At 39.3% G+C, this 26,912-nt stretch overlaps 1 protein-coding gene across 4 annotated transcripts in view; it reads left to right on the plus strand.

The window, feature by feature from the left end:
- Positions 1-26,912, plus strand: part of ZNF385B (zinc finger protein 385B) — a 170,493-nt gene that overhangs the window by 10,597 nt on the left and 132,984 nt on the right. For 3 of the 4 annotated variants that reach the window (XM_067000076.1, XM_048061394.2, XM_067000077.1), the window contains exon 2: positions 20,335-20,637. In XM_067000076.1, the coding sequence (XP_066856177.1) occupies positions 20,337-20,637 (301 nt within the window). In that variant the 5' untranslated portion in view covers positions 20,335-20,336. Of the gene's footprint in view, positions 1-20,334; positions 20,638-26,912 lie in introns of those variants that run through there. The other variant, XM_048061396.2, reaches the window with a different exon arrangement.

Below are 26,912 nucleotides of genomic sequence, written 5' to 3' on the forward strand. Positions count from 1 at the left end.
TGAAGTGTTCACAGTTAAGTTTAACTGCTAGATTTAGGTGCATTTGATTAATGCTTTGCCTTAGTACATGTATAGATTTCTTGGATTTTGAATTTCTGTTTTCAAAAGCATAAAAGCTTGGTCTAACAGGAAAAAAAAGACTTCATTCAAGCACTGTATTCAAGACTCACCGCTACACGTGTGCGAGGCAAAGTTAAGTCTGCTATTAAAAAAGAAACAAAAGGTTGACTTGGAGTTTCATGGTGCTCCCATGCTAGGAAATTAAATATTGATGTTTTTTATATAGTAGTGCCCATTTCTTAGGGAAAAAAATAATAACTATCTGCTTGAAATGTCTTGTAATATTTGATAATATTTTACAGAAAATATAGCCAATTTTAAAGCTCTCTGATGTGCAACAATGCAAAATTATGTGCTTAGCTGACCCTTTAATTAGTTCTCATTCTGTCTCACATGATTTATAGCTCTGTGACTCCTATGTAAAAAATGATATATGACTTAACGAAGTGGAAAGCTAGGCTGGGTTCACACCTCCAATTGTTTAATGCCTTCCTTAGCTAGGTGACTAGTATGCTGGGGAGGAGGAGAAAGCAACTATAAGCATCTTCTCATTTATTACGGCAAGGATGTAAAAGTCCATGTTGGTGTGACTTACGGTTGTTTGCTTCCTTGTCACATATCCAATTCATTGGAGTGAGGAGGGAATGTGGCCCTTCCGTAAAGCAGAAAAATAGCAGATAGGAATAGAAATGAGCATGTGGTCTTTCTTGCTCAAATTTAGTTTAATGTAGTTGTTACATGTATTCTCAATCTAGCTTTAACTTTTTCTTAATCTGAGAGAAATAGTATCGTAGCATGACTTGTGATATTCTGACTGGAATAGTATTCTATTATGGCTTGTATATTGTGAATTCCAGTAATAGGGTGGAAAACCCTCAACAGGCCAACAACTTCTGTTGGCTGAGGCCTTTTGAGGAGCTTTTTTTTTTTTTTTTCCAAGTGGCTGTTTTGTCTACTTCAGTAACTTTTGTGTCAAAAGAGGTTATTGTGTGCTCTGTTACTCTTATGCCAGAAGTTTCTCTAATTATGTTTCTGTTAGTTTTGGAATACTTGCCTTTACAACATCTTTGTTACGGTGTTTCTGATGTTCTTAACTACAATTCTGTAAATTCAAATTAGTTAATTCTGGATTTTTTATAGTTTTAATGGTTTTGGTTATTCTAAAAATGAATTACAGAATTACAGAGGCTTTCCCAGCACTTCTGAATTTGTTACTTCACATGGAAAATGTCCAAGAAGCTGTAATTTTTGCTAGGCTTTTCCAGAAGGCGGTTGCATGATATATAATAGGAATCTTGCCCCAAGTAAAAGGAATGCCGAAAGGGCCATTTCCAAAGTAGAATAAGGTACGTACCATTTGCAGAGTAATCCTGGAAGTAAGTACTCTTTGCTGAATGGAAAATTTCATAGTGCAGTCCATCCTGTGCTCTACGTTTTGCTGTACAAGATTTGCATCACTCCTTTCAAACGTAGATGGAGGCTTTTTAAAGGTTTACGTGTCGGGCTCACATCTTGGCAGTAAAATTTTGACAGTGGTGGTGATTCCTACTTCTCTGCATATATTTGTTTACTCTTTGCTACAGGGTAGGCTGAAATTACTGCTGAGAGCTGTTTTGCTTGTGAGCGGGATACCAGAAGAAACTGGGCTTTCTCTTCCTAGTTTAGTCCATCAACTAGGAAAGAGTTTTAGCTGAAATGAAATACAAGCACCTGTGCTGAAGTATTATAAGTAAACATGTATAGATTCACGTAAGGTGCTAGCTATGATGCTGTACACGTCTTCCAGCATCTTAATTTTTTCTTGGGAAAGTTTTATCCAATTCTCAGGTACACTTATCCCTGCCTAATTTGGCAATCAATTATTTTAGAAGATGATATTCTGTAGTTACCCATTTTTCTAGGTTAAAAAAAAAAAAGTACGTTAGCGGTTGTGTGAATATGATAGCATAACACTGATAATATCTTTATGTACTTAGGTGTTTGCATACTTGCCCTCCCCAGGAGGTTATTACTGAACTGTTGTATTCTTCTTCCCAACTCTGGTGTTTTTTGAGGTTACAGATACACTGATGTACCTGGTTCCAATCGTGGAAAAGTATTTGCATCTGTGGGTTCCGCCTTTTCTAGGAAGTTTGTCACATGTTCGTTGATCCACCTGCATGAGATCAGAGCCTAAGCGTATTACTGGCAAATGTAATTGGATGTTAGACTCTCATTGTAGTGCAATTTATTTCAAGCGTCACTCAAGATTAACTGAAGAACACAAATGATAGGGGACGTTTTAACTGCTGAATCTTTGGAAAAGTGTTCTGGAGAAGGAGGGCTTTTTAAATCGAGAGCTGGGGACTGTGGGCTATTACCACGTGTAATGTCTTTCTCAGCAAGAAGTTCTAAAATGTTTCTCATTGCTTAGTCTACTTTTAAAGAATAAATATCTTTTCCTGTGAAATAACTTGATCAAAAAGTAGTGCCTAAGTATCGGTATAATGATTATTTGCTGCTGGTTTTGTATATTTGAGTGTTCTTTTTTGCTGATGATTCTTCTTTGTCTATATAAGAAAGCTGGAACAAGCATCTAAAATGCAAGGTCAGTACAATCAAATCAAATATTTTCCAATTTGAATGAAACACTCCATTAAAACTGCAGACACTGAATGTCATACTGGCAGTGTTTAGGCTTGCAATGTTTTAGGAACCTTGGGATTAGTGTTTATCTGTCCCATAAAGGACACAAATCATTTAGATTAGAAGTAATCTGATTGTATTGAAGTACAAATTATAGCACAAAGGCCATTCAAGTGGGTTAAGTGACCAGGGTTGGTAAACACCATATGACTGCTGATTGGTTGGTGAAAGAGTATTAACTGAAAGATAATGATGGATTTTAATCCAAATCTCTAAAGCACAACAGCTGTACTTCCCAAATGAGTTCACTCTCTGACAGAGTTTTAGGCTCCTGATTTATTTGTTCCCAACTATTTTTCTTGCACAAGAATTAATTTGGAATATAATTCATTACTTCTGTATAGAATATAGTTCTTCCATATGGCTTTCTTTGATTAGATTTCTATCCTACTTTCAGTAAATGAGTTCGCTATGATTTTTATGGACATAGGAGAAATTGCTATGTTTTTCTTTCAATGTTCTGCAGTAAATTGTTAGTATGAATTGGCTTAGGAAAGTCAGCTGATGATTACACAGTTTCAGGTTCTCTGTTAAGTCTTCCCTGCAGAATTTGTGCATACCCTGAAATAAGCGTGTTCATTAAAGGAATCACATGAATGACTGCAGGAGGAAAGTAATCTGGCTTTGTGGTTCCCTGGTCCATCTGCCTGTTTGGTTTGGGAAGGTCAACAACAGAAAAGATCAAATGGTCCTAAATTACTGTATACATTCCAAGCACTCAGACATAGGAAGAAGAGTATAGGTCCTTTAAAATGATAGTTACATGCCTAATTTTGTATATAAAAAAATATGCATGGTTAAACCATTTCTCTAGTGTTCAGGATTCATCCAGATAATCCCGATAACCTATGCCCTTAGGGCAGGAGCTGGCAGTATGCTACAGGTTGTTTTGAGAGCAAAAATGCAGTTAGTAGTAGCTGAGCTGTTTTGTTCTTTTGATGTAGTCTTAAGTTCAGAATCATGCTTAATGGTGTAGCAAATGTAAGTAGGTAGGGACCTTGTCCTTTGGATTTATGGTGTAATTCAAAATATAGTTTGGAAACCTTTACCTGGTGCCTTTGCAGAACCATGAAGATATTGTTCACTGCACATTTACAGGAGACCTTGAATGCCATTGTTATAGCAGTCTGAAGTGTCTTTAGAAAATCATGACAAAGAACTTATGAGTTACCTCTTCTTGGGTCTGGACCCTGTGAAGTCTCTTATTTCAGTTTGTTCTCATATAAATGTAGAAGTCACTGCTTAGTGTTTGAAATGCAAGGGTGTTTTTTTTTTTTCCTCCAGTGAAAATCTGGATAAAACAGGCTCCCAGTAAATGGTAAATAAACTGCAGATGCCATCTTCGCAGATGAAACTATTTAAGTATTGGCTTGTGCATTAGGGTAACTGGATGTCTGTTTTAGTGTTACTTCATGGAAAGGGTAAAGTGAGAGAATCTGACAAGGTGCCTGTATGTTGTTTATATAATATAGATGCATGCGTGCTTGTATATGCTTGGTCCAGCAGTAGCAGTGTGCTGTAATGGTGTTGTGTTGTGCTTGCTCAAGAGTTCTGCAAGAACTTTGGTCTGCATCAAGACAGGGCAGACTAATCTGCTGTATTCTGTTTCTTGTGTTGACCAAGTGAACATATCTTATGGCTTTTGACACCTTGACTGTGATTAATCTATGGGTGATTAGGTGTGTAAATTGTTTGGTTATTGGCATTTATAAAGCTGAGCAAACACAAAGGTGGACTTGAGCTTGCTGCCATTCTTCACACGCTGATTATCTTTGAGAATTTTTGCAGTGTTAGGAATGTAAAATTAGACCGCAATTACGCAACGAGAAACTTAGTAACATGCAAATGGTGTCTGTTTTGTGACTTTATCCTGCAAATTTGTCATGGTCCAATGTGACCCTTGAATATCTTTAGAGGCCAAGACCTCGGGGTTGATCACTGTCAGGATATAGTTGTACTGTGTCTGAAGGTTCTGCTATAGTATCTACAACTGTGTTGAGTTAGCCCTTAGCATGCTTCTTTTTCCCTATTGCTTGGTGCCTGTTTTTTTTTTTCCTTTGTTGTCGTTGTTGTTTGACATGTTTCCTTTGTTTTTCTTAGGAAAGAGATTTTTCATATATCAAAGAGGGAGAGTAAGGTTTAGGGTACAGTCCCATTTCCTGAAAAATACCAGTTGATCATCTCCAGCACAGCTAGAACTGCTGCCAGAGCCGACGACCCAACTTAAGACATTAACAGGATTGAGGAGACTTTGGCAATATCAGCCTAGTTCAAGAACGGTCTCTGAATGACAGACCTTGTTGGCTGAAAGTGTTGGGAAACCAAAACTGCCATCTCACCTAACTTCTCAGTGTCAGTTTTGTTTCTTAGTTTAAATTTGTGGGAAAGTCTTCAAAAGCAGATGGGGGGGGGGGGGGGGGGGAACTAAACTAAAAACCTAAAAACTCAAAAGTTACTTCTGTAAAATTTAGTTATTTTTCATCTTTGCATTTGTGATGCTTGTTTGAAAATATTGAAGCAAGTCGTCAGGATGCCATTTAATGGCTGTGCAATTCCTGAAAAATAAATATGTTGACTAAATGGATTCACTTCTAGAGAAAACTGGCTACAAACCAGGATTTTCAGGGGAAGTATTTGGATTTTTTTTTTTCCTGTGGAAGGTACATCTGTAATATCCTTTCCTTTGCAAGGATATTTTGTTGAGTCTTGGAACTAGAGTTGCTTTCCCACGTGGTTTCCTGTGAAAAATGGCAGTCTGTTTCTGCTGAGGGTTGAATTGGACTTTGTTTGTGCATCTTAGCTAAAGGACTGATAAATATTTAAAAACAAAGTGTCATTTAATTGACAGTTTAGTTACTGATTGAATCAGTCATTTAGCATAAGCTGAATGAATTACAGTAGCTGAGAACTCTCACTGATACTTGCCAGTTATTTAATTGCTACACCTAATGAATTGTGATTAAACAAATCAAAAGTTGATTTGTATATTGTTTACAAGTATGTTGGTAAATGAACTGGTGATGCCTGAACTTCCTGATTTTAGGGATAAGGAAGCACTAATTTGCAATTGCAGTATTGATGAGTCCTCGTCTGGAATTTAGGGAGCAGATGTGAATGCTGATGTTAATGAGTTCAGATGGGTGATGGGTGCAGAGAGTGGTTCTGATCAGGGAAAGGGAAATCCTATTTTTTGTGGGGAGATTTCCTTAGCTTTAGAATAAAGGCTAAGAGAATGGGGAGGTTGTGGTAACATGAGGGAAGAGGAAACACCTGCCTTTTTTTTTTTTTAAATAAAATACATCAGAGAATATTTTTTATTTTCCTGCACATAGCAGGGAAGGAGGAACCTTAAACCAGCAATCAATGCTGGCCCAGAACAAGCATCAGGAGATGACCCATGAAAACCTTGTATGGCCAGACTGATCTGATTGTCAGAGCTTTGCTTTGGAGCAGCTTACTAGTGGGAACAGGGGGAGCTAATGTCCCAGTACAGGAGAATTGGCTTTATGCATGATGCTAGATGATAAAAGCTGAGGTTTAAGAGGACCGGACTTGAAGGTATTTTTTAAGTCCTGTGTGTTTTACAGCAATAAAACGCAGCAGCAATACGGGACCTGATCAAGTGCATGGCTAAGAGGAAAGCAACACTTCCGCTTAGCTGCTAGAAACATTGTCACTTCTGAACACTCAAAAAATCTTGTGTCTGGTCCTATGAGAAAACTAAAATTGGTTTCTCTTTAATTCCCTTCTAGTTTTTGAGCCTTTAGGGTTTATGTTTCCAGTCTTCTCTGCAAGGATTAGAGGGATATTTAAAAAAAATTAGAGTTCCCAGGGGTTTTTATGACTGCCTGAGCCAGGCTTAAGAAAAATGGCTAATGCTGCAGTTTAGAGTATTTTTGAATAATGAGAATTTTGAGGGCTAGCAGCCATGGACTGGCTAGTGGCGTGTCAGAAGTAAGAGAGGCATCAGACTGATGAATTAGTTTTTCTTAAGTGAACCTTTCCAAATGCCTGGTGTTTCAAAATACCATATTGGTGATGTCAGTACAGGAGGTGTATTTACTCCACTGGATCTTTTAAGGCAATAAAGCTATGTTTAAAACTGTTTTTAGCAGAAATTGTGTTCGGTTCCCTATTATCAGTTATTCAACAAAGTGTAGCTGCAGTACAGGTCAACTAGGTAAGCTAGTGTGAGAGCAAGATCTTCATCAGTTGCGTGATCTAGCGGAGGAATTCTTTATCACAAGGATGTATTGTAAGTCCACTGTCTATACATCACGAAAAGAGTATTCTCTTTATTTCTTAATTAAGTGTTGAGGAAATTGAAAAAATACCAAATGTCTCCAAGGAATGAGACAGATTGGATGAGGGAGAAAAAGCTACTGAAACGGTATAAAAGTCAGCTTTACTGCAATCTTAAAGTTGCAAAAGGCTTTGAAAAGTGAATGACTGGAGAGAAATATCTCATGAGAGTAAAATGGGCTTTTGAAGGATAACTTCAGTTGTAAGCGCTAAAGTGAAAGCTTCTTATTGCGCACCTCAGCATTTTCAAGTGTAAAAAATACATATTCTGCTCACACTTCCATCTTTCTGGGGGTTATATTTATTTAGAGGGATTAATGGCCAATTTCCAGTGTGACTGCCCTCATCAGAAGTTTATCCTCTCTCAAAATGACATTTTTACTTTTTATGGGAGCAGTATGCATGGATTTCTGGAGACTTTGGATGCGTAGTTGTAATGTGATAGGTGGAAAAATGTTTATATCCCTAAGGAGATACCAGAATTTTGTTCTTGGCAGGATATATAAAACTAACTGTGAGTTGTGTAATTTTATTTGTCAGATCTTTTAGTGTTAGATAACTTTATTGTGGAATTGAGTTTTAATCACACTATGATTACGCGGCCACTTTATTAAGTTGTGTGTTACACATTTAGCTGCAATAGGATGCATAAATGGGTGTTTGAGGTCCCTGCAGTAGAGGAAGCAGTCTGATTTTAAAGGTATGATTTCAGGTGGTGCAGGACTGACACCTATGCAAACAGTAATTTCAAGGAGTAAGCAAACTTTCTGTTGGGGGCATGGAGAAATTCCACCTTCTGCCCCCATTGCCTTTAGTTGCTTGCGTGGGGGGAGAGAAACGACAAAACCTTCTCTTTGCGTGTACTAGTCCAGATTTTCTGTCTTCAGATGGCCTCTACTTAAGAGCTAAGCTGCCACTTGAAGGTGACCATTTGACGCGTTTTCTTCTGCCCTGCCTCTGCCCTGCATGATGTGGATGCTGGAGGCGGCAATGTGCTTGTGCTGGCTGGCGGCACCTGCCTGCAGTACCTGCTGCTGGGCTTCCCGGAGCATCCCTGCTGATGCTAGCGTGGGCTGTAGCGCCAGGGGGTCTCACAGCCTTGGGCTCCCACAGAGACCTCTGCAACCCCTAGTTCTCATTACTGTGCAGTACTGACCTTTTATGATCCATCTCCTTTGTGTCCTGTTTTTCTGATTTTAACGACTTACAGGCAATTTGGCTGTGTTTTGAAATTCCAGCTCCTAAGGGGTGAGTTGAGGCACTGCTTTCTTCTCCATCTGTGCAGATGGTGATATAACCTGTACGCTTGCACAATTCCCTGCCTCAGTGAAAGGTTTTCATGTACCTAGTGGCTTAAATATATATAAGTGTATATATATATATATTCTTATATATATATATTTCTTATATATAAATATATAAGAAAAATGCATTGGTTGATGTTCTTTTTTTTTCTTCATGTTTGCTCTACTTTCTTTAGGTCTTTATTATTCATTAGTGTAAAATGAGATTTAATGAGGTGACTGAAGAAGAATGTGTAGCATTATTTTATGTAGTTTGAATGTTTAATGGTCCCAGATTGGGGAAATTGCTGTATTCTCTGTTAACCATCCATAAATAGATGTGACAGATGAAGGGAGTTAGAGGAAGTTTGTAGAGCAGGCAGAAGATGTCACACTGGTTCTGCTTTTTAAATGTCTTTTCTTTCTCCTATGTGTATATAGTGTGACAGCACACGAGCAGTAGGATGAGAAGAGTCTACAGAGATATGAGGGTAGGAGAACAACAGGAAAGAAATCATAAGATGGAGAACAGCTGTCAAAATGACAGCAGTAGAGAGATGCAAGGAAACATCCTGTCAGCAAGAATGAAAATATCTAAAAATTTCTTGAGGCCAAAGAAGTCTAAGTTCTGCAGAACTTAATCGTGTTTTTTGGTCTCAGTTTCTCTCCAGTTCCCTCTAAGCTTGTGGGCTGTCTGAGCCTTTTGCCACTGATGACAGTGAGAATCCGTTGCTGCTTGGCTCGGCAACACCTTGTAACTTGTTCTTGAGGTTTACTGCATGTCTGTTACAGCACAGCTTACCCTTCTTTTACTGGGTATTTGGAGAGCGATAGCATCCTGACCTGTCTGATCTAAAATAAACTAACCTAGCAGGTCTCAAAGTCTTACAAACTTGACAGCAGATGGCACTTGCTTTTGTTTAGCCCTGCATATACTGTCTTGGTGGGTGGTAACTGCCTCAGGACAAAATCAGCATCCCACCAGTCACCATCTGGGATGGCAGATGATATGTGGGACTGTCGTGAATAAGCATTCTGATGTTTGTAAATGTCCGAAGGAAGACACTGCTTGTTAGTACTGTAGTTAGTATGCAGTCAGCACTGCAAAAACCTTATGTTATCAGTATTCAGCAAAATACAAGTTTGTGTGCCCTGGGTCTCTCTCTGGCATATGGATGGGTATGAGGTGGTTCTTCCATAGTTTGTTAGTTTTGATGGTGAACTTGCATGGCACTTTTGGTAGATCTTTAGTGTTTATTGGTGCTTCTGAGATAAGACTAACTCTTCTCACTCTTAGCCACGGTGTCAGAGGAGGTATTTAGATAGATGCCTCTTGTTGGATCATACCTGATGCTGTTAATGAGCATAAATTTTCAGAATAAAATGTGTCATTGCTTTGACAGTATAATTTGAGTGGATGGGTGAAGGAAGGGGATGACTTCAATCAATCAGAATTTGGACCCAAAGGTGTAAAATTACTTGGGAAAGAGCCCACTTTTCTGCTGCAGATGCAGGAGTGGAGTTGCACATATCTGGCGCTCGTGTCTGTGCATCCCCCTCTGTGAGAAGGGGAAAATGTGAGTAGACAAGGGTGAACCATGGAGATACACACATGCAAACTTTTCCTCATTCAGCTTCTTCCTGCCTCTATGCACTAAACGTCTTTGTCCTGACATGCATGCTTTGAGAAATACTATTTAGACCAGTTTTGGTTGGAAGGGTCCCTTGTCACTTATGTGACAAGTTCTTTACTTAGACTTAGATAGTGAAGCCAATAGGAAGCTCTGGGTTGTACTGAATATAAATATCTTTGAAAAGAAGAAATCTGCATCTGCTGTGTAACTTGCTTTATACTGCAGTTAAGACATCTGTTTTTTTTGTGTGCGTTAAAGCATGTTTTATTCACACTTCACTGGTCTATGTATTTGCTGAAGTGAGTATGAAGTTCAACAAAATGTCACTTTCCGTGGTGATTCAAATAGCTGACCTGACTATTCTTTTTTTTTTGCAGTACTTCCAGGATACTTGGTGCATCTAATCTAATTAGATCTTGGAATATCTAATGAATTTGCACTAATGAATAATAAAAGGGAAGAAAACCAAACAAAAACTCCCATGAGCCCTAAATTCAAGTACTACCTTTCAGCTTAAAAATAAAAAGTAAAGGTTAGAGTTATGTCCAAAAGATTATTGACTACCGATTAAATAAATGAAACAGTATGGTTATGCTTGCAGAAATGTGAAGAAATAAGGAGAGCTTGTCTTTCAAATTTGTATGAGCAAATGCACTCAAATAGGTGGTTTGAAGAATTGAAGGGAGAGCAGGGTGGGTTATCTGAAGCATGGCAGTGCACGCATACGCTAATTCAGCAAAACCAGTAAAAGGGTGTCTCATTCCTTATAAATTGAGGCGTGTATTTTAGTGTGGACTAGGATAGGTAGTGAGAATGGATGTTGCAAGCAGCAGTTGCTAAGCCCGAGGTGACCGACAGTTCAAGTTTAGGAGACGTCTGTGCAAGCCTCTTCCTGCCCAGCAGGCGGAATTAGGGAGCGATCTGTATCTGCAGCACTGCCGGGGGCCTCTCCGTGCTGGATGTCTGCACCACATGTGCTTAGCTGTGGTTCATTCAAACACAGAAAATGGAAAGTGCAGGGGTACATTCAAGGCAGAGCCAACCTGAACCTTGCCACTTCCTGCAGATGGTTTCAAACTAGGTGATCCCTCAGCTTTTTTACAGGCTGTCACTTTCCCAGCTGGGTGGTTCTCTTATAACTTGATCATAACTCTTAAGTAGTTTAAGACAAAACGTGTCATGTCCCTTTGTCCTTTTATGAAAAGGAAACATTGCTTTCAATATCTCTTTGGTTCCAAAAGAGAATCAGTTGTTTACGTGGAAGTTGACAGTCTCTTCCATCCCTTGAGGAGCACACCGGGACCGGCCTTCACTGCCACAGGTCACACTTGCTGTTCTGAGCAGGGTTTTCTTTTGTCTTGCTCATAGTCTTACTGCAGTCAGACAAATTGGTGTGTCTCAGTCTCATGCTATTTTTGAATGTTGCTTGTTCTCTGTTCATGCACAGCTATTCTTTCCACACAGGCCTCAAAGTTCTTGCTCTTGTGTCCAGGAGCCCTTCTGCAGCATTGCCAGGCTTTATGCGGAATTAATGGTTTTCAGTACAAATTATATTCAGCTCCTGCCATTGTCAGACTTCTGCTATATGAACACAAAGGCCACCTACTCTTCCTGGCTTTCTCTTGTGGCTTCCTTATATGCTCAGGTGAATTCCTGATATTTTTAAGAAAGGTAGGAAATGATTTTTTGCTTTCTGTGACCAAAGTTTTGCGTACGCCTTAAATGTGATTGTGCTCTAGCAAGATGAAGTAACAGTCAGGTACAAACACCCTGTGGGAATCTTCCATTATGTCAGTTGGTTTTGATCTTTATTCCTGCAAGTTCATGCCTAAAATTAACTTTATAAAAGAAATATGCTTCACCAGAAGTACCATGTATCTTGTAGCAACTCTCCAATTATTTAAGTAACTTATTAAATTGGGGATATTAAGTTTTCTTATGTTTTAAGATATGACTCTAAAACATCTTAAAGCAATTTGTTCTTAATTTTGTGGTCCTTCTGATTATTACTGAGGGCGGATTCAAACTATATATTCTTTATTTTTCTTTAAGTTTATTTTTGGGTCTTTTGAGTTGTAAAATCTGGTGTAAAATCTGCACCTAATTAGTGTTTTATGCTATTCATTGTAGATGCTTTTTCTGTGGAAGAATACAAGAGGAGTCCTTTGATTTAAAAGAGTATTTGGATGCAATATTTATTAACATGCAAGAAAACACTTCAATCCAGCAATTTCATAAAATCCCAAAGATATAGGAAATTATCTTAGAAAATCTGTAGAGACAATATGATACAATTTATCAATTACCAATTTAATAAAATAAGATGTTCCCTAGTTTCATGTAAGCAGACTGTGAAAACAGGCAAAATTGGGGGGTACATTTAAGAAAATTCACTTCATTTCTGCTTGGGGAAAATTAAGCAATTTTGTTACTTTGATCTACTTTTGAGGAGGCAGCATTGTTGTTAAAATGACTTGTACTTTTCAGATGTTTAACCTTTTAAGAGCATCATGTTTTTTTTTTTTTTTTTTCCTCCTGGCTGCTGAGCATTTTGGTACACAAGATGTTTTAATCCTGGCTTAGGCCAACAAGGAAGTGATTTAATTTAATTTTATTAAGTCTTATTTATTTTTTCCCCTCCTTTCTGGGTGTTGCGTTAGAATTTCAGAGTATTTGCATTTTGGATAGATTAAAAAAAAAAATTAGAATTAGATAAAAGATTAGAATTCTTGGATGAAATAAGAAGTAAATATGACCTGATACTGACAATCAATGATGTTCGGTAAAGAAGTCTAAGGGAGCTGAGTAGGCTTTTTTCTGGTAGGTCTACTCTCTGTGGTAGATTTATACACTTGGAAGGGGAGGATAAAAAGCCTAGGATGCACTATACAACCACAGGTTAGACACTTTGAGTATTTACATATTCTTGCACAATTAGGTAAAGGTACTTAATACAGATGTACTAAAAATATAATTGTTTAATGACAGGTTTCCGACAAGTAGATATCAACTTGTCAAATGGTTCATCGAGCAAAATCATGATACAGCGAGCTGGAAAACTATCTGTTCTTCAGGAAGCATAATCCAAGATAGCTGCCTAGACTTCAAACTTGATTAACCTTCTTGGCAGCAGTCAGCTATGTCATTTCAGGGCAGGATACATCTCTTTGGCAAATAAATCCATGTGTAAATCTATTGTTGTTAATGTCAAGAAGGCCAGAAATCTGTTGAGTATGGGGGCTGAAGAGGAAACCTTGTAATTAGAGGTAGCTACAGATATGGATATATGCAACTGCAGTCTGTGATAATCTAAATCCAGAGTGATTTTATTTCCAGTTTAGCTGAGCTCCCGGTCTAGTACAGCAGGTCTAATTTTAGGCTTCCTTGAAGTGGACAGTTTCAGGGCTGGTAAAGCAAAGCAAAATACTAGCTACTTGAATGTTTTCAATTTTATGAATTACCTTGTACTGAACAGCTAATGTTTGTGTTGAGAAACAACCATCTGTTTTTGTAGTTTAAAGAGATTCTCGTTCAAATGTTAAATATCCTGAAATGTGTTAGTGAGGAGGCTGTCAGCCATTTGTCATACTACACCATTCAAAACTTTTCATGTACAGGAATAGCAAGCTGACTTACTATTCCCATTGATAAACCAGCATCAAAATGCGTGCAGGCTGAAACCTTATTTAACTGTGCTTGGGCGATGTGCATGATTAACTGGTTACTCTTTATCTGGCACAAGGAATAAAAAATTACTTACTTTCCTGACCCATTCTGTTGTTATTCTAACTTTGAAACCAAGCGTTGTGTGCTTTGCGGGCAGATGAAGGAAGTAGGGAAAAGTTGATGGGATGTATATGATGGGGTAATAAATAGCTTGACAGGTGGCGACATCACAGAATACGATGCCTCCTTGAGGAATTTCAGAGCAAGACAAAGATTAAACATGGCAGTTCTCTGTTTTGATTTGTACTAAAAGAAAAAGGAACATATCTTCTGAAAGGAAACCGGTCCCTTAAACATATGGGGATTTTTCAAGGTTGGCTTCAAAATAGTCTCTAGTGCTTTTTTAACACTGTAGGATACTGAGCACAAGGCACTATGCATATGCTGTTCACCACAGTATCCCAATAGAGCTTGTTGCCCAGATGGTGCAAACCATATGCCTCTCGATAGTTTATCTATGTTTGGGAAATACTGTCTAAAAATATAAGAAAGGTCATAAGACTTCTCAAAAGCAGCTCTAGTGAATTTCTTTTAGACAGTGCTCTGGAGGTATTTGAACTCTTTTTTGAGTGTTTTATGGCAGATTTGAGGAACTATGGAATCATACTTATGCCACTATGAGACAGCAGCTCCTTAGGCACACAGGCTTCACTGGTCCATCTGCATACACAGTTTTTTTTCCCCATAGGAAGTGCCTAAGAGGTGTACAGCACAAGACTGTCTTAGATCTCTCCTTTTTTTTTTCCCCTTTTTCCTTTTTTTTTCCTTCCCAGTTGTCTGAATGAACCTTTATGGAAAAGTAGCAATATAAAAAGCCAATTAATTTTTGTATTTGTTCCTGAATCTTCCATAACTCATTTGACTATTTGCAAAGGGTAATAGAGAAAATTCTCTTTGCCCATATGCAAGTTGTTAAAGTACGTTTTCTCTTTTGCTTACCTGGCATAGATCCACAGACGGATGGCATTCTCATTACATTTCCAGCATAGTGGTTCTTTGAAGTATGAACTAATTAGGAATAGGCATTGCAAAAGTTTAGACCAGCACTCAGGAAAAGAATGCTTCATGTAACCATCACTAATTCATTAGGATAACCAAAAGCTTATTTCCTTTGAGTGAAGATTTGCACATTCTCACCTACAGCAGTGTACTATATATAATACTTCTTTGTAGCTCCTCTGAAAGCACAACTCTGCTTAAAAAGTAAATTAGCTAAATTGAAAGGCTAATTGCCTTGAGCTTCAAATACAAAGGATGTCCATGCTTAGATTTCTTTGCTAGCTGCAGGAGGCTGAGAAGATGTGGTTTCAGAAATCCAAACAGGGTATCTCATGACACCTAAGAATTTTAATGTGGTGTCATAAATCACTAATTTATTCTTGCTGTGGTATTGCTTGCAGAATCTATTGGATGGATCCGTACACAGAGGATGAAATGTGAGGGGGAGGACTTCAGTCTGGTAACAATGTACCTCAAGTACCTAAAAGCTCTTATACTCACATTGCTCCTCACATGACCTCAATCAGAGTAAAAATTAATCCATTTGAAACTGTACTTAGATTCATAAAATATCCTAAGTTGGAGACCAAAACCCCTTAGTTTTGCAAAGAAAGAAGCAGACTTTCAAGGAAATGTGAAAAATGAATATGCCGTGCAGTCCATTTATGGACTTAGATTTTTCTGGATGATTTCAGCTGGATGTTTCCTAACATATGTGGATGTTCTTCATTTCCTCTTTTTTTTCCTGTTTTCAGGTTCTTGCTTTTCAATTTTTAATTGGGTCTAGTCATTTAAGTAATTGAGTAAATACAGCTACAGTGCTATGACACTGCCTTGGCAATATGTGTGCCACTCCAGAGTGCTTTTTGTATGGAACATGTTAATTTGTGGATGTTATCCATTGGTTGCTGCTGAGACTTGGCCCATACTGTGCTATATCGAGGTTATACAAATGTAGGACCTCGCAGAAGCAAATTAAATTTGTTAGCCTTAAACAGGAAGCATTAATGGCTTGTTCAGTAAATAATAAATGCCAAAAATATACGTCTACTTCTGAGCTATAGCCCTTTGCTTCTAAAACGAAGATACTCCATTGCCTTACACAGAGCAAAGAATTTAAGACCCAGTTACAGGCAAAAGGAGGACTCGGTAAGTGAGGGGTTGAGGCAAGTAGCAGGTATTGTGGCAACAATAACGGAGCAAAAGGTGCCTTCTGCTGTGTTTGGGGCCCACGCCCTTTTGTTTGTTTTCATCTAGGAAAAGTGCCCAAAATGTTGGCCTCTTTGAGGGCAGGAATAAATATGTCTCCTGAACTACAGTCCTGTATGTAAATTATTATTATAGTTTTTTTTTTTTTGTGCATGTATACTGCAGGTTTAGAAGCTCACTATTTTGATATGTTTGTGTCCAAATTGTGGAGTTGTGCAGATGTCTTCATGTGTGTTCAGAAAGAACAGTGATTTCTGTGGCTTCTAAGTGAAGACTATGTGTACAGATTGCAAATCACACATGGAAATTGGCGATTTTTCACATGTAGTAGGAACAGCATATTTGCATTACAGAAGAGTTTTGCTCACTTAAATTACTGTTTAAAGTTAAATTAATTTTATGTTCAGCTCTAATAAAGCTCATTAGTATGAAAATATTTATAGATATATCCTCTCTTAATTATGGACTTACTCTTTTTTTTTTGATCACACATTCACCAAATATCTATAAAATCTTTTCTATAAAACTCTAATTTTCAAATATATATTTATGTAGAATTAAATGTGAACATAAGCAACTGGTAAATCTGGCCAGACTTTAACCAACACGGAAGCCCTGATCTATTGTTGTATTTTCCCCATATGATAATTTCCATCTTTTATCCCATTTAATGATTTCATAGTCTTCTGTTTAGTCTTAAACCTGCTTCTAAAAACTTCACAGTCCCATATATAGCAATTACTCTAAATGGACTTTTTTGATTTCACAGAGTATAAAGATCATGTAACTTCTCGTAATTCTCAGTTCACTGACTGCAGTCTCAGGTAGCTGTTCCTGTTACATGATAATGTTAGTGAGCTGTGTTAGTGTGCTGAGTTCCTCAGCTTAGCCTGAGGAGCTAGTTGGCCCCATTTCATATCTGACTCCTGCTGAGTGAGAACAAATACTATCCAGAACTCCTCAAAGTCTGTCTGCAGTAAAAGGCTTTTTTTTTTTCTTTTTTAAGGAAAAAGAAAACTTGCTGATGCTTGCTTGCATAATTCAAGCGACTAGGAAATTTAGAGGGTAGGAAGAATACTGAAGTCTTATGTTTGTGCATTTTGTTTCGTTTTTATTTTTTTCTTTTTTTTTTTTTTAATGTACAAGTTTATTTCAGAGAAGCGCAAAACATTCAGGTAACCTTTATTTAGAAGGCTATCTCTTGGGAAATACATCTGCATTCGTGCTGAGATTCTTACACTGACCCAATGCAGAACTGTACATGTGCTATGTACTCTAGAGCCAGGATGTTTCAGCAGAGATTTTAAAAGGTGTTTTTTCAACCCTCACTTTAAAGAAGAAAGGAGACAGATTCTTAAAGACAGATAGGACCTTTCATGTAATAACTTTTTCTAGACAAATATATACACCATAGAAACTGTTCAGTTACGGTAGAAACCGTATTACTGCAGTAAAATCCTAGTGAATGTTTGTCACCAACAATTTCTTCTTATCCCGTCACTTCAAGTGTTTAGGGTTTTTCAAATATAGATCGTCCCTGTCTGTATTTTGAAGTGTAATTGTAAATGGCCTTTTACAAATGCCAACTACTTAATGGGACCTACAGAAATGGGAAAGACTTTAGCAGTTCTCTCTGGTAAGAGCAATCTGAGAGAGGAAGGGACGGTGTTTTGTGACTGTGCCTGCATGTTCATAGTGTGTTGAACCACTCTTGGCTGTAGGACAGGTTGGGAAGATGCCTAAATCGGTTTCTGGAGGTGCAGTGGTTCCCCAGTTAGTCATTGAAGCCAGCTGTGCAGTGGGACAGCAACCTGTCCACTCATTCAGGGCATGCATGGGGTCCCCTTGGCTCATCGCAGCAGGCAGGAGCACAGCTTTGCCTCTGCCTACATCATACCTTATTTGAAGTGCTTTGCTGTGCCAAATGTTCAGGTCTCAAATCCCAGGAAAATGAGGGCTGGGATTTCTGCGTGGGAACAGACGGACTTCTGAGGGCTGGCAGGGTTTGGTCTCTGTCTGCACGTATGGGTCCTCTCCAGGATCGGACCCATCAGAGCATGCAGCTGCTTGCGCTCCTGAAGCCGAGGCTGGAGATGCTCGGTACAGGTATTGGTTCTGAAGTGCTCTGCATCTGCTGCTTCCAGCAGCTGTTGGGAGGCTGGTGCTACCTGCAGTCAGGTCGCCTTTTAACTTAGACATGGAGCTCTAGGCAGCCCGGGTTATTTTAAAACTTCAGCTTGTGGTTTTTAATTCTTAAATTAGTAGAAATGTATTGCTTCCAGTATAACTTGTTTGTCAAGACAATATTTTTTAGAAAAAAGTGAGTTTGACTTTTTTTTTTTTTAAGAAAACACAGATGGAATAAAATTGGACCATGGCTTCTTTTATTTTTTTTTATTTTTTTGGTCTGAAGATTATTTTTCTTGCTTGTCTGGCAGCTGGGATGCTGCCCTAGGGTGTAGGTGCGGTGTTCGAGTCCTTGCTGCTTTTGGTTGTTCTTTCTGGGTGTGTCTACATAAAAAACAGTTTGGGTCACGTCAGGAGTACACTTTTAAGGGAAGACTTCTCATCTTCCCCACTCGCTTTGCTTTGGTTATATTGCAGAGCAGTCTCTGGTTTTACTAACTGAAAGGCTTCATTGTTCTATGTGAAATTAAACCAAAACATGCAGTCCGGGAGTGTGTGCATCCCCTGCTCCAGTGACTGTGGGCTAATTCAGCGCCAGGCTGCTGCTTTCCAAAATAACCTCCTTGAAAGATGGTGGTGCTGCTGCAGGCATCTCGCACCAGCTGTCTGCTCTGTGAATCTGTCCTCCAGTCCCCACCACTTCCTAATGCAGACGTTACCCTCTGCCAGTTTTAAATACATCCCCACTAATGGAGTTTCATAAAGAGCTTAAACTTCACTGAATTATCGAGATAATTACTGAATTACATATTGAATTACCATTTGCTTTCCGCAATCAAACTTATGAGAAATCTGACAAGCCGAGATTTTTATCTATTTTATTAACTCATTTATATGTATGTTAATAGCATCTAAAAACAGAAGTGATATAAAAATGTTTTTTTCCAGAACCATTTACTTTAGAGAAAGAAACTACAGCAGTGCTTTAGAAATAATATTAATAAAAAAAAAAAGAACAAAGGGAGTAGGGGGAAGTTATTTATGGTTTAAAAATACATTGAAAAGTAACAAATACCAAAGCTCTGAGCAGATTAAATTTTCAGATGAAAATGTCATTTAAGATCAGCTGAGTCGAGGATCTTGGTTGCTTGCCTTGAAATATGATACTTATGCTTAAATGATTTATTGTGACAGCGTCTAGCCTAGGTTTTCAGGATCCACTCGTATTTGTTTTAAAAAGCAATTAGGTACCTGGAACCTGCAATAATGGTTTTTGGTTTTAATATTTGATGTACATCTTAATGAATGTATTGTTTATATTTTGTTTGATGGCAGAACTGTGAGCTGTATGAAACAGATACATGACTGAGCTCTGTTTACTTGGAATACTGGATAAGTGACTCATGGCTGGGGAGGAGTTAGTACAAATACTAACATTTTAAGCATGGGCTAGAGTAAGGAATGTGATGAAATACTCCATCCCTCCATAGAAATGATCTTTTAAATAACCTTAAAGAAATAAGACTCCCCTCCCCCGTACCTGTTTAGTATAAACTATATATAAACTTTATATAAAATATTCTTTGTGCAGCTTGGTTCATTTATCGTGATGAGGATTTATTCTCTAGGGACAAGTGAATATTTCAGGCTCTTGGGTTGTTGTCCACGGACTGTCACTTACTGTGCATTTGTTTAGCTCTCAAAGAGAAACTTTGAGTTGGCATTTCTTTGTGTAACGGCTTTAATAATGAAGGAGTTGAAAGTCTGTTATAGACATCTTAATTGGCCTTTTATAGACATCTTAATGCTTATATGAAGGCTTAAGTTTTGGGTGTAAGTAACAGTGGAAAGTATGCATTAGTACTTAACAATATGCTGTCTTCCAAACAGTGTTTCAAGAAAATCATGTTGGCATTGCTTTGGTTGAAATTATTGTATTTGGGCAGCAGTTACTACTATGGGCACTGGCAAGTGAAAATCTCTGGAACCAGTTTGTAGTGAGGCAGTTGAAATAAATTTAAAGATGATCTTAACCTCTTCTAGGGAGGCAGTAATAAACCTGTTTTAAAATAGCTTATGTAACAGAGTACGTGAATTGTCATTGGCACAGTGTGAGATACTGCTCACTTCTTATTTCTGAGCTCTGAGGTGTCACAATGCATGCTTTTCTCTATGAAGAGATACTTTTGTAACATGGAACCTTATTTGTTGGAACTGGTCTTTGATTCATGCATTTTGAACACAGAAATGCCAATTTGGTATTAAGCATTACTAGTCGGTTTCCAGTAACAATTTTGTCTATTTTGTAGGAATGAAGCGTCCATTAAGTCCTGACCATGTCTTTGAAGATGGGATTATGAATCAGCCAGCTGTTCTGTGGGGCTTTGAAGAAAAGGGACTGAGGAATGACAGACAGGACTATCAATTAAGCAAAGAAAAGAAGAAGATACTATTTTCATTCTGTGAAGTGTGCAATATACAGCTGAACTCTGCAGCACAAGCTCAAGTTCATTACAATGGGAAGTCTCACCTGAAAAGAGTGAAGCAGTTAAATAATGGAAAACTCCCTACAAGTACAGCTCCTGGCACCTTGTTTGCAAGTACAAGCACAGGTAAATGATCAGTAGGAGATGCTATGTTTCGGTCAAGAAATTTGAGGAAGCTTTTAAGCTCTACTTTCCCAACCCAGAATAACTATTACGCTTAATACAGATTAATACTAGGAATTAATATTTTGTCACGTTCAGAATTACTACTGTATTTTTTTCTCCTGTGAAGCCAATTTTATTTAGGCAGTATTACATCACTGCATGATTGATGACTGGGTTGGGCCATATGTAGTTGAGATTATAGCCTATTTAAAAGTAGCTGTCCTGGCTTCTAATAGTCATGCATTTGTCATCTATTTTTGTTCAAAATACAAAGTTCTGGAAGGATGCTGTATGTGCAGGAGAAATGTTTAAAGGAATATAGTGGTGGGAAGAGGAGGGGAAAGCTCCAACTTGGTCTGATGAAAGGCCTGGTCCTTTTCATTTCTGCTTCTACTGGTCTGAGTTTTAATTGCTCTCATTCAAGTGAAAAAGTAATTTGAAATAGTATTTATTTACTGGGCAAAGCAAAGGTCCCAAATGCTTGGGCAAAGTACACTTGGTGTGCAGTATGTAAAGGTGTACATAACATCTTAAAAAGTTTTTTTCAAGTGTTAGACTGAGCTGTTATCACTGTTATCTATTCTGAGAAAAATGTAGTATTTCCATGCTTCTCTAGGCATGTAGGAGTTTGAACACATCAAACAAATAACTTTGAAGTTGTACAGTTGTAAGGGAAAGGATGTTGGAACTCTCCTTCCCTTTTTATAAAGGGTCCTGGTATGCCAGATGGTCAGTTGCTTTGATGTTCTGTGTTTAAGGATTTTGCTGCAGGATTATCCTTTTTCTGTGATGCTCCAAAAACACTGAAGAAAATTTGTTAGAGCATTTTAAGGATGCTTTTCTCACTGATAGTTGAAATAGATATTTTTTCCCTTTCTGTTTATTTTATTAAACAACATTCAGGTAGTTTTTTCTTTTTTTCTTTAAAATCCCAAAGTGCCAAAGTTGATCTTAAAAAGCATTCCTTACATGTCGCATTAAAAGAGGTATAGCAAATCATACTATCTGTTTCTGAGACAAGAAAACGCTGCAGCTCTAAGGAATTATTGTCTCAAAGAAACAAATGCTGCTGCGTATTAACTGTTAGTACATTAGTATTGATAAGTAACAGACCTCAAATATTCATGAAAAGTTGTATTTCTTTTATTAGTTTTTTTTATTAGCCGTATGAGGGAGATTTACTTTGATTTTTTTTTTGTATTGAAACAATCAAACTTCAGTACAGGGTAAGTAAAAAAAAAAATAAAAATGGAAATGCAAAATGTCTCATTTTCCTTTATTTTGATTTTTTAACTGAATTTATTTTTTTACTCTTTCTTTTGCTTTGTTTAGAACCAAGTAGTGTAAGGGTATCACTATGCAAGTCCTATGGCCTAAAAAATGCCTACTGAAAAACACCTAAATGATTTAGTTCTGTGCATTCTTAAAATATCTTAATTTTGAATGAGACGTTCTCAATTAAATTCCTTTCTGTGTTGATAAAAAACACTTAAAATGTTTGCACTATATATTTTCTGTTGCTTTTTTGTTAGCTTGACACCTGTGCCCGATGTCTTTGCAGTCATTTCTGGGGATTGCAGCTGATGCTCTGGCACTGCTGCCCGGAGAATGCTCTGAAGCTGAGAACATTTTAAGTTTGCTGGAACGCACACTTTGGGGTTACCATATGGCATAGGAGTTAAAACTCGTGTGTTTTTTAGCAGTGTGCTTTGTTTCCTGAACTGCATGTTTGACTGCATCCCACTTACTTTCTAGCTATGCTGTTTTGCTCAGTGCATGTTGAAATAGGCATGCTGTTTTCATAGCTGAAGGATGTTAGTTCCATAAGCATTTAGAGAAAAAAAATGCCTTGCATATGCAGTTTACTATAATTGCACAGTTTAATATAATGCTTAAGAGACAGTAGGGGAACAATGTTTACCAAAATGTCATTCTCAAAGAACGCTTCTCAAAAATAAGTAGAAATTTATTTTCTTATAAATTGATGTTATTCAGGCTTAGTTTTAATCCATGTCCTCTGGAGTGTTATTAGCCCTTGTAATGGGAGTCTGCCTTTCCCATTTATTTGGCTAACACTGTAAACAATTAATGGTGCAGATGGTAAGAGAACAATTCTGTTCATCTCACTTCACCAACGAACAGACTTTATTCCACGTGTGAAGAAAGCAAATAGCCCTTCTCATACCTCACTGTTACAGCGAAGTACCCTTCTAACGAACCAGTTGGTGAGCAGTTCAGCAAGCCACAGGAAGCTTTCTGCAAAGGTTCCTGCTAATCTATGGTGGGGGTTTTCCTTTGTCTTCACAAAATGAAAGTGAAATGAATAAAAATTCCTGTTGAAAATAAGGTATTTCTGAATATATGTGCCTGTAAATGTATGTTGACAATACAGAGACCAGGATTATAGACCTGCCAGAACTGGTTTGAACCTGTGCAACAGAACTGATCTCTGCACCACTGCTGCCTCCAACCTCCCTGGCTCCTGGTGGGCTTCCTTGCAAACAGGGATGAACACGAAGGGGTCATTCAGCATGTTTTCATATCCCTCCTCTTCAAAGGTCCTCTCTGTGATGGGTGGCCTCAGGATGTTATAAAGCATCCTTTTAACTGTTGACCTCCACTGTGTTTTATGGATCTAATCCCACTTTGCTGCTTTTAACTTTCAGTAATAGGTAATGGTCCTTATGGAAAAACTTACTAAGGCTACGTAACTGGAATTCCAGGTCCTGGCAATAATACTCTACAGTATATAGATAATGGGGTCCATATACTTAAAGTCCAAATATCTCTTTAGAGAAAACTTAAAAAGTTAGTCTCTATAATCAGGGTAAAATTGTCATAGAATTTCAAAAGGTATTTAGCAACATGTATTTACAAAAAGCATGCTCTGATTCTGTAGGACTCCCTCTCTTCCCACTACTGAATCTAGAAATAGCTTCATTACCCTGCCTGTACAAGTCAATAACTCCACAGCAATTTAAAATTAAAACAATCAAAAGAAAGTTCAACAGTTGCTTTTCTTTATCTTGCACACAAATTAAAGTTTACCATTTCCTTGATTTGACCAAATCAAGAACTTCATTGACCAAATTAAAGGTTTGGGTGATTTGATGTACTCATCTAACTACTCATTTTCATTAGCTTGGTGATAGAAGTGAGGGGCTGGACTACCACAATGGCACTTTGCCAGGGATTAGAACCTCTGCTGCTCTCCTTGCAACTGACAATTCCTACCCATTTGTAAAGAATGGTGTTAAATCCAGCTTGTGACTGGGCACAAGTGGTGTACCCCTGGGTATTGGGGCCTACCCCTTTTAATATCTTTATTGATCAGTTGGATGAGGGAATTGAGTGCATCCTCAGTAAGTTTGCATACAACACCAAGTTGGGGGAAAGTGTTGATCTGCCAGAGGGTAGGAAGGCCCTGCAGAGGGACCTGGACAGGTTGAACCGATGGGCAGAGGCCAATGGGATGAGTTCAACATGGTGAAGGGCCGTGTCCTGCACTTTGGCCATAACAACTCCAGACAACGCTACAGGCTTGGGGCAGAGTGGCTTTAAAGCTGTGCAGAAGACAAGGATCTGGGGGTGCTGGTTGACGTTTGCCTAAACATGAGCCGGCAGTGTGCCCAGGTGGCCAAGAAGGCCAACAGCATCCTGGCTTGTACCAGGAATAGTGTGGCCAGCAGGACCACGGAGGTGATCGTTCCCCTGTACTCTGCTGTGGGTAGGCCGCACCTCAAGGACCGTGTTCAGTTTTGGGCGCCTCAGTACAAGAAAGATATCGAGGCCCTGGAGTGTGTCAGGAGAAGAGCTATGAAGCTGGTGAAGGGCCTCAGATGCAAGTCCTGTGAGGAGCGGCTGAGGGAACTGGGGTTGTTTAGTTTGGAGAAGAGGAGGCTCAGGGGAGACCTTATTGCTCTCTACAGCTACCTGAAAGGAAGGTGTGGGGAGCTGGGGGTCAGCCTTTTCTTGCAGATAACTAGCGATAGGACTAGAGGGAATAGCTTCCACTTGTGCGAGAGGAGGTTTGGGTTAGAAATTAGGAGACATTTCTTCTCAGAAAGAGCAGTCAGGCATTGGAATGGGTTGCCCATGGAAGTGGTGGAGTCACCGTCCCTGGGGGTGTTTAGGGAAAGGTTCAATGTGGTATTTGGGATGTGTTTTAGTGGGTAATGTTGGTGGTGGGGGTATGGTTGGACCAGATGATCTTGGAAGTCTTTTCCAACCTTAATTCTGATACACCTCCTGTCTTGCCCTAGCAGGGACAGTACCCTGCAGTACCGTGCCAAAGGCCTTTCCCTGTCCTCTGACGCCCTGCCAGCTTTCTGCCAGAAGGCAATAGTTGGCAGCTCAGGGAAAATCAAGCATCCACCTGCTGGTGCAGCTTGGACCTGGAGTCCCTTCACTTATTTCCTACTGCCGGAGAAGGAAGCGCTGTGTTTTTGGGGCAGCCTCGGGCTGCGGCCCGCTGCTGCCGCGCAGCTGGCCCCGGCGGCGGCCCCGCGATGGACGGGGGAGCCCTCGGAGGCCGCGGCGCAGCCTCGGCCGCTTCGGGTCGCCTCCTCCGGGCCGTGGAAGGCCGGCTGCAAGGCCAGGGGGAGCTGGATGCTGGGCCGGGGCTCCCTCTTCTGTGGGCGGCGAAGGCGGCCGGGCCCGCGGCCAGCAGGGGGGGCTGCAGCCTGCGCCATGCTCGGCGCCTATTCTTTGTGCTAGCCGTTGTTAGTAGGGGAGAGGTGTGTGCTAAGAGCGGCGAGCTGCTCGGCAGTGCCTGCGGTGCCAGCCTTGTGAGGGGCTCCGTTGTATTCCTGAGCACTGATTTTGCTCCCCCAGCTCCACTCCAGTCCCCCGCAGGTTGGGCCCCAGGGCCTCTCCCAGCTGCAGCCGTGGCATGGGAGGAGAACAGGGCAGTGGGGAGAGGTCGGGTGTCGGGTCCCCCCACCATACGTACACACTTTTGGCAATAGAGAATAGATCTGCTTTGCCTCCTTGTGTAGTGCCATGTTAAGTGGGAAGTCTGGGCATCATTTCAGTTCAATGGAGGCAGCGAGGCTCACAGCTAAAGTGCTCTGAATTATCCTTTAAAGGATCCATGGGCTATACAGGTAACTTGCAGGCAGTGCCTTCAGCTACTTCAAATGAAAAGCACCTTCTTAAAGGGCTCATTTAAATTAATAACTAATTTTCTAAGCATCTGACTTTTTTTTTTTTTTTATCTGGAAAAAAGAAAAATAAAATGTGGCTATTGGTAAACCTCAGGAAACGGCTCTGAAAATATTCCAGGTAGCCATACATCTACATACCCATATTTGCACTGATGCCTGTGAGAAAGACTCTTTGCTTTGTGAAACTGGAGAGAATTCACCTTGACTATGTCAGTGCGACTTCGTGATCAATGATGAGGATCAGAAATCAAAGATTAAACTCTGGTCTGTTACAACCAAATGAAACTGCAGTGGGTTACTCTTATTTCAGTGAAATTTTTCATTGATTTTAATTGTCAGCGGAACCTGATCCTAAATGACTGGCTTTGTACGTAGATTTGAATCCTGAGCTGGGCCCAGATTAGCTTTTTGCCATGTAGATTAGTTGCCGTATAAAATTTGTGCGAACTTAACAGAGAACAAAATTTTTGCTTGCTTTAAGCCTCTTGATCTAGGTCCTCAAATTTCTTGTCAGCATTTATCTGTCCTTTTTCAAAAAAAAAAAAAAAAAACAAGGATAATCTGATTTTTATTACACAAGATTTTTATTAATTATTCTAGTGAGTACTCAGAGGAATGCTAAGCAGCAACCAAAGTAACTTGAAAAAGTTGGTGAGCTGAGTCCTCCTAAACTTCTTCATATGTAGCTATACAGTTAGTGTGTAGAGGAGGATATTAGAAAGCACTGTGAGTTTACTCTTTCTTGTCTTATTCCCAAACCTGTTTTAGACTTGTGTAAGGCCAGCATTTGTTCTGCCTTCTCTGTCTGCTGCCAACAACCCAATCTGTTGGGAAGGAGTGTGAAGAAAGCTGCTGAGAGACTGGTCAGCTGCTGGAGACACAAAATGGGGTGGCATCTGGGGGCTTTGTCCCCCTGCTTCCTCTATGAAAGAGAGGTGCCCTCCCCCTTCTTCCCCTCTTTGGTGTCCTACTCTGGGCAAAATCTGTCTGTTTGGAAAAGATTAGGGTCTCGATAGAAAGCAAGACCATTACCTCCCTCTGATGTAATTTAAAAAAAAAAAAGGGGGGGGG

The sequence above is a fragment of the Anser cygnoides genome, chromosome 6 (assembly GCF_040182565.1).
Source record: "Anser cygnoides isolate HZ-2024a breed goose chromosome 6, Taihu_goose_T2T_genome, whole genome shotgun sequence".
Lineage (NCBI taxonomy): Eukaryota > Metazoa > Chordata > Aves > Anseriformes > Anatidae > Anser > Anser cygnoides.